This window comes from Eschrichtius robustus, chromosome 3 (assembly GCF_028021215.1).
Source record: "Eschrichtius robustus isolate mEscRob2 chromosome 3, mEscRob2.pri, whole genome shotgun sequence".
In the NCBI taxonomy this organism is placed as follows: Eukaryota; Metazoa; Chordata; class Mammalia; order Artiodactyla; family Eschrichtiidae; genus Eschrichtius; species Eschrichtius robustus.
Window position 1 is genome coordinate 128,918,267 of NC_090826.1, and position 8,742 is coordinate 128,927,008.

General features: G+C 42.6%; 1 protein-coding gene across 1 annotated transcript in view; it reads left to right on the forward strand.

Moving 5' to 3' along the window:
• FMO4 (flavin containing dimethylaniline monoxygenase 4) overlaps positions 1–6,191 on the forward strand; it is a 34,652-nt gene extending 28,461 nt beyond the window's left edge. The window contains 2 exon segments of the mRNA XM_068541234.1: positions 3,267–3,621; positions 3,623–6,191. Of these exon segments, the coding sequence (XP_068397335.1) occupies positions 3,267–3,621; positions 3,623–3,694 (427 nt within the window). The 3' untranslated portion in view covers positions 3,695–6,191.
• Positions 6,192–8,742: the final 2,551 nt, after the last annotated feature.

Consider the following 8,742-nt stretch of genomic DNA (forward strand, 5'->3'; position numbering starts at 1 on the left):
CCGCTCACCATTAACTAGAGAAAGCCCATGCGCAGCAACGAAGACCCAATGGAGCCAAAAATAAATTAATTAATTTTTTTTAAAAAAATGTCAAGATAATGGGAGGAGCAGCTTCTGCTGACCAAGAGGCAGCAGACAAAGTTCCAAGACACAATTAAGACAATCATTGAAGAGAAAGGATACCTGCTTGAACAGGTGTTTAATGCAAACAAAAGTGCCCTATTCTAGAGGGGAAAAAAAGGCCACAAAGGACATTTATTAGTAAAGAAGGGAATTGAGCACCAGAATTTAAGGCAGGAAGGCATAGGCTGACTCTACTGTTGTGTGTAAATGCAGTCAGGTTTATGATTAGGACTGCCCTTATCTATTAAGCTGCTAACCCCAAGCCTTGAAGGGAAAAGATAAATACCAGCTGCCAGTCTTTTGGCTGTACAACAAGAAGGCCTGGACAATGAGAACCCTTTTTCTGGATTGGTTCCTTCCACGCCTTGTCCCTAAAATCAGGAAGTTCCTTGCCAGTAAGGGACTGTCTTTTAAAGTTCTTTTGATATTGGATAATGCCCCTGGCCACCCAGAACCCATGATTTCAACACAAAGCACTGAAGTGCTCTATGGAAGGAATTGTCAGTGCTATGGAAGAAAATAAGAACATCAGGAAAGTCTGGAAGGATTACACCATTGAAGATGCCATTGTTGTTATAGGAAAAGCCGTGAAAGCCATCAAGCCTGAAACAATAAATTCCTGCTGGAGAAGACTGTGTCCAGATCTTGTGCGTGACTTCACAGGATTTACGACAGAGCCAATCAAGGAAATCATGAAAGAGATTGTGGATGTGGCAAAAAAATAAAAATAAAAAGTAGGGGGTGAAGGGTTTCAAGAGAAAGACCTTGGAGAAATTCAAGAGCTAATAGAGGGAGGGCTTCCCTGGTGGCGCAGTGGTTAAGAATCCGCCAGCCAATGCAGGGGACAAGGGTTCCAGCCCTGGTCCAGGAAGATCCCACATGCTGCCGAGCAACTAAACCCATCTGCCAGAACTACTGAGCCTCCACTCTAGAGCTCACGAGCCACAACTACTGAGCCTGCGTGCCACAACTACTGAAGCCCGCATACCTAGAGCCCTTGCTCCACAACAAGAGAAGCCACCGTAATGAGAAGCCTACGTACCGCAATGAAGAGTAGCACCCACTCGCCGCAACTAGAGGAAGACCCAACAAGCCAAAAAAAAAAAAAAAGAGCTTAACAGAGGGAATTCCCTGGCCATCCAGTGGTTAGGACTCTGTGCTTTCACTGCAGGGGGCAAAGGTTCGATCCCTGGTCTGGGAACTAAGACCCCACATGTCACGCACAGTGCGGCCATAAACACCCACACATGCACACAAAAGAGCTAATAGACACCACACCAGAGGAATTAACAGAAGACAACTTGATGGAGATGAGTGCTTCTGAACCAGTGCAAGATTATGAGGAAGAAGACATAGAAGAAGCAGTGCCAGAAAACAAAGTGACATTAGACAATCTGGCAGAAGGGTTCCAATTATTTAAGACTGATTTTGACTTATTTTATAACATGGACCCTTCTACGATACAGGCACTGAAACTAAAGCAAATGATGGAAGAAGAATTGGTACTGTATAGAAACATTTTTAGAGAAATGAAAAAGCAAAAAAGTCAGACAGAAATTACAATGTATTTCCATAAAGTCACACTACATGTACCTGCCTCTTCAGCCTCCCCTTCATCTCCTCCACCTCTTCTGCCTCTGCCACCCCCGAGACAGCAAGACCAAGCTTCCTCTTCCTCCACCTCCTCAGCCCACTCAATGTGAAGATGACGAGGATGAAGACCTTTATGATGATCCACTTCCCCTTAATGAATAGTAAATTATCATCATGCCCTACCGTCAATAGATTTATCTGTTGTGTGTGTGTGTGTCTTCGTGTGAAAATCTAAAAACTGCACAGCAAGAACTGTATGAGAAGTTTTTGTGTCATCATCATCATCATTGCTTAAGTACTTGTCATGTAGAACATCGTGTGTAAGACTTGTACTGAAGTGGATAGCCCATCCTTACATAGGTATAAAGTGAGTGATATTTACAGTAATATAAAATTAATAATGTGTTAGTTTTCTTACTATTTGCTAACTTTGCTTTCAAAGAATTACATTACTGTACAGTATGCCTCTTTCTCTCATATTTGGAGAAACTGTCTATCAGCCTGTCATCACAGGTAAGTGGGTTTTTTTAATGTAACAATGTTTCCAATACTGTACTATGAATATGACTGTAATGTTGTATACCATAAAAATTTTATAATGATTCATTCATAAGTATATAGGCTAGGTTCCATGAAATAATCATATTGCTGCTTCTTTTTCATTATCAATGTATGATTCATTATACTTGTAAATAAATATGAATTTCTTTTTCACATTATCTTTTCATTTTTGATGTCTAGTGTTAGGGATACAAATAACATCTACAATATTTTGTATCATAGAAGACAATATTGATGTAGTTACCAATAGACAGTTCATCTTACAAACAGATGACATAAACTTATGGTATTGATGAGTATAGTACAGTACCGTAAATATATTTTCTCTTCCTTATGATTTTCTTAATAACATTTTCTTTTCTCTAGCTTACTCACTCTATTATAAGAATACAGTGTAGAATCATACAACATACAAAATATGTGTTAATCTACTGTTTATGCTGTCAGTATGGCCTCCAGTTAACTACTAATAATTTATTAGTAGTTAAGTTTGAGGGGAATCAAAAGTTTCATGTGGATTTTCAGCTACATGGTGGGTTGGTGCCCATAACTCCCTCGTTGTTCAAGGGTCAACTGTACTTATATCTGTATCATGTTCAGTACTGCTACACCAATTACAGTCCCCTCAACTCACAATTAACATCAATAAAAATAATTTAGGTAGCTATATATGTGATGCTTTCTGATCATGTTTATTTATTCAACAACTATGATATTTGAACTGATCTGATTTTACCCTCCTATCAAATTCAAGAACCTAAAACATTATTTAAATCTCCTCTTCCAATTGCCTCCTTCTACCATCTCCTTTAACAAAATTAATTATGCTCACAAATACCCTATGCAAATAAACTCCTCTTATTTTTTTCTCTTCAACATAGAAAAACATTCCTGACATGGTTTGACTCCAATAGAAAGAAACAAAATGGTGGGAGGTGGGGTAACTCATAACTTGAAAATCAAAAGTGATCCATCTTCTTCCCTATCAGGGGTTTGATGAAAGATACCAGTGGAGACAAACTTGACTACATTTCCTACATGGATGACCTCGCTGCCTGCATAGGCACGAAGCCCAATGTCCCACTTCTGTTCCTCAAGGATCCCAGACTAGCTTGGGAAGTTTTCTTTGGACCATGTACTCCTTACCAGTATCGCCTAATGGGCCCTGGAAAATGGGATGGAGCCAGAAATGCCATCCTGACCCAGTGGGACAGGACACTGAAACCCTTAAAAACTCGAATAGTTCCCGATTCCTCCAAGCCTGCCTCCATGTCACATTATTTGAAAGCTTGGGGGGCACCTATCCTGCTCGCCTCCCTTCTACTGATCTGTAAATCTTCACTTTTTTTTGAAATTGGTGCCAGAAAAACTATGGGACAGAATTTCTCCTTACTTAATAAGTATTTGGCGAGGATAAATCTGCTTGGTTATGAGGGTTGTACCAAGTCATATTAATCCTATTCCCAAATATCTTGTGTTTTTCACTTCTCCTCTCCATCATAACTGTTATCATCCAAGGTTAGGTCTAATCATCTCTTATCTGAATTATTGTACTATCTTTCTCTCTAGTCTCAGTATCCCCCTTTTTTGCCTCCTTTACCTAAGCAATTATTCTAAAATAAAAAATATTGTCATTGTTTCCATCAAGATCCTGGCAGGAATAAGATAGAACTCAAATTAGGTAATTTAATATAAAGATTATGTCAAGTGGTTTGGGCAGAGTGTAGGGAAATCATAAGTAGAATGAAATTCTCCCAGACTAGTAACAGTGAGGTGCTTCTACCATCCGTAGGCCTAATGAGGCAAGGGGAGAAAACAATTATGAATGAGAGGGAGGGAGAGAGAGAGAGAGAGATTATGTAGAGAGGGCCACCTCTCAAGAACTATGACCTCCAGCTGACCAATGAAGGCAGTCCATGGTGACCCCAAAAGTACTAGGGAAATTAATTGCCGAATCTTAGGCTCTTCCCTCCCGCTGATCATCTGCCCATGCTCCCCAGTGGCCTAACCCAACCAAAATTTAGAGGGCAAGGTTACTGACTATTGTGGATTTAATTGCACCCCCCCCAACCAAAAGATATATTCAAGTCGTAACCCCTGTTATCTGTGAATGTGACCTTACTTGGAAGTAGGATCTTTGCAAATGTATATAAGTTAAGATGAGATCATACTGAAGTAGGGTGAGCTAGATCCAATATAAAAAGAGGATCCTTATAAAAAGAGGATAAGACACACAGAGACACAGTCACAGTGGAGAATGCCATGTGAAGACAGGCAGAGATTGGAGTGCTGTATCTACAAACTAAGGATCGCCAAGCAAGCAAACACTGGAAGGTAAGAGAGAGGCACAGATCAGATTCTCCCTCAAAAGCTCCAGAGGGAGCAACCCTGCCAACAATTCCAGACTCCTAGCCTCCAGAACTGTGAAAGAATAAGCCACCCACTCTGTGGTACTTTGCTATAGCAGTCCTAGGTTACCAATACACCAACTGATGTTTTCCATGGAGGTGAGCCTCCTAAGCCACAGAGCAAAGCAGAGATGATGGGGAGTGTGTAGGAAAAGGCAACCAGAAAGGATCCAGAGCAGACATGTTGCTTTCCAATGTAAAAGTCCTTCAAAGTTTGTCCCTTGATTAGAGATAATAAATTCCTTAGCCTGGAAGAGGAGACTCTTCATGACCTGAGTCCCTCTGCCCAGGTCACCAGAATCCTGTCCTACAGCTACCCCTCCACTTCAAACCCTGCCACCTAGTACTACCAGACTATGGACTCTGCTGTACCTCCTCACTTTGGCACAAGCTGTTGCCTCTTCCAGCCCCTCGAATCCATACCTGACTGTCTTTCTAGAGAGACCTTGATCATCTCCCTCTGTGAAGCCTTCCCTGAATCCCCAAAGCAGAGTTGACTGCCCCTTCGTAATGACTGTGCCTCATGTACTACTCTGTCATTGTTCTGTTCTTACTATAGTATAATTTTCTTTTTGTGTCTGTCTCTTAATGAATGGTGAGTTCTTGAGAGGAACCATGTCCTGTTCAGCTAAAACACGACCTGATAAAAAGACTGCAAAATAAATATGTGATGACTGAACGGTGACCTCACTGGCTGACGTTCCTTGTCTCTCCTCTTCTACCCACATTCTTTTCTTCTGCAACTTGATAAATTACCTCAGATTACCTCAGCTCTGCAAATGAACAAGGACAGTCCACCAACACCTATTTTACAGACAGTCTGTGTGGCAATCAGAATAAATAAAACTAACTAATCCATAACTGGGAGCCAGGTGTACTGGTTGAAAGTGCTAACTCTAGAATTCAACCTGGATTATAATCCCAGCTCTGCCATTAGCTGTAAGGCCGTGGCCGAGTTACTTAGCCTCTCTGAGCCTCAAGTGTCCTCAGCTGGAAAATGAGGAGAAAAGAACAGTATCACCCACCTCAAAAGTAAACATTAAGTGAGACAATATAGGGTGTTACTTACACGGTAAATTACCTATTAACAGCTGAGGAGTCTGAGGACATTTTTAATTCTCTGAATTAAAGGATTTGAAAACGATTGCCTGTTGCCTAATCAGAGAGTATGGCCTTTGCTCTCTGTGGATTGTCTGGTAGCACTTTCCAACTAGGATCACTCTTTTGTCCTTGTGCCCCACCCCCGCCCAAACCTTGAGGTCTGTTGCCACCACCATCACTGCCACTATCACTGCACCACCCTCATGCTTCTCAGATGGACCTTTCAGCATGCAGCAAGCAAATAATAGCGAAGGAAGAATTATTCTCAATCATTAAGAGTGGATGTCCTGTCAGAAGAACCTAGGGGCAAGACGGGAATAAAGATGCAGACCTACTAGAGAACGGACTTGAGGATACAGGGAGGGGGAAGGGTAAGCTGGGACAAAGTGAGAGAGTGGCATGGACATATATACACTACCAAACGTAAAATAGATAGCTAGTGGGAAGCAGCCGCATAGCACAGGGAGATCAGCTCGGTGCTTTGTGACCACCTAGAGGGGTGGGATAGGGAGGGTGGGAGGGAGGGAGATGCAAGGGGGAAGAGATATGGGGACATATGTACATGTATAATTGATTCACTTTGTTATAAAGCAGAAACTGACACACCATTGTAAAGCAATTATACTCTAATAAAGATGTTTAAAAAATAATAATAATAAAAAAAAAAGAGTGGACCTCCTGGGCTTCCCTGGTGGCGCAGTGGTTGAGAGTCTGCCTGCCAATGCAGGGGACGCGGGTTCGAGCCCTGGTCTGGGAAGATCCCACATGCCGCGGAGCACCTGGGCCCGTGAGCCAGAACTACTGAGCCTGTGCGTCTGGAGCCCGTGCTCCGCAACAAGAGGGGCCACGATAGCGAGAGGCCCGCGCACCACGATGAAGAGTGGCCCCCACTTGCCGCAACTAGGGAAAGCCCTCGCACAGGAACGAAGACCCAACACAGCCAAAAATAAATAAATAAATAAAGAGTGGACCTCCTGATATAACTTGTTGATGTGCCTCTAGATTTTTATTGGCAACAACCCCCAGTCAGAGAAGCACCTAATTCCAAATCTTCAACACCAACTAAAGCTGACCAACAGGAGCAGTGTTGCTGGAGGATGGAGGAAACAAGAAGTGCCCACCAAACTGAGAAGGCATCTTGAGACTGAAAAATAAGGCAGGCAGCTCCATATAATCAATGGATCAGTTTATTATAGGGTAACTTACTCACAGGGTGGGATCTGAATCAGGCAGACAACGATCCGGAAGCATTCACAGCTGCACTCCGTACCACCAAGGGGCCTTTGGAACAATTTTATAGTTTACCTAGGGTTATGGGGGGGGGGGTACGTGCTTAGATAAAGGACATGCATTCCTAAGCTAAGATTTATGAACAAGTTAACTAGTCTCATGAGCACCAGAATATGTCAGGGAAGGTTTTCATTATTGTTTGGGGACTAACGGAGCATAGAGGCCACCTGGTCCTAGTGATTATTAAACAATATCTATTAACTACAAAGCCCTTGACAACAGAGAAGTGATTCACTGCACAGTACAGTCCTGGGTAGGGTCAGTGAAAGGACAGCAGAAATTGTAAGGGCCCAAGATGACACCAGTTCTGGCTAACAGCCATACACGTATCATATTTAAGCTATCTATACCCAAGTTCTTGAAGGAGAAAACAAAACTTAGATGTCTTTATTACCTCATTATTTTTAGTGTTGCTATCTTTTTCCATGTAGTGATCTTTAGATGAGAAATCAAAGACTCATAGAAGTTAAGTAATTTGCCCTGATTCACACAGCAAGTAGAGCCAGAACAGGGATTTGAACCCATATAGATGTAACGCTAAAGCCCAGGCTGCCTCACTAGTTGCCTTGGGAAGCAACTCCTCTATTTGCCGCTTACCATCTCAATTTGCTTGTCGATGAAGCCCAAAGCTGGACACCTCCTCCTCCAGGAAGCCTTTGTCTTCCTGCTGTTTTCCTTCCTCTACACCTTGAATAGACTTCTAAACATTGTCCCAGTTCTCAAAGAACAACTGATACCAGGAAAAGGCTACTGCGTAGGAATCATTTTAACTGGGAATCAAATTTTCATGGTAAATAGTTGGGGAAATATCAGGTTTTATCAAAATATCAACTTGAGGGGCTTCCCTGGTGGCACAGTGGTTGGGAATCCACCTGCCAATGCAGGGGACACAGGTTCGATCCCTGGTCCGGGAAGATCCCACATGCCGCAGAGCAACTTAACCTGTGTGCCACAACTACTGAGCCTGCGTTCTAGAGTCCACGAGCCACAACTACTGAGCCTGTGTGCCACAACTACTGAAGCCCGCGTGCCTAGAGCCCATGCTCCACAACAAGAGAAGCCACCGCAATGAGAAGCCCGCGCACCGCAACGAAGAGTAGCCCCCACTCGCCGCAACTAGAGAAAGCCTGCGCGCAGCAACGAAGACCCGACGCAGCCAAAAATAAATAAATAAATTTATAAAAAAGAAAAAAGATATCAACTTGAGAAATGAAATAGATTATGAAAGTGTTTGCTTTGTCTTTTGTTGAAATTTTAATTATAATTGCAACTATGTACGAATGGGAATTACCTCATTATCTGAAAATTTACATAACAGCAAATAAAACATCCTCCACCTCATACATTCTCATAACAGTGTACATGGAATTTAATTTCAGGAATCCTCAAATCCTGATAGTGGAGATACTGGGATCTGCTTTAAGAAACTCAGCCCAGCTCTAGTCTGACCATTCCCGATCAAGTATTTCTGATCAGATCTCACACACAGGGAAGGACCGACCAATCAAGTGACTGACCTGTTGTGCTGCAGTTCAATGGGAGAGGTTGGAAAATCCAGCTAGGGCTCTGACTTGGGCCTTTAAAATGGTCATGGTTCCAGGTGACGCTGAAAGAGTCTCCCTCAGAAGGGGCAGCGCGGATTCTCTCCATCTCCTCGGTTGAGAAT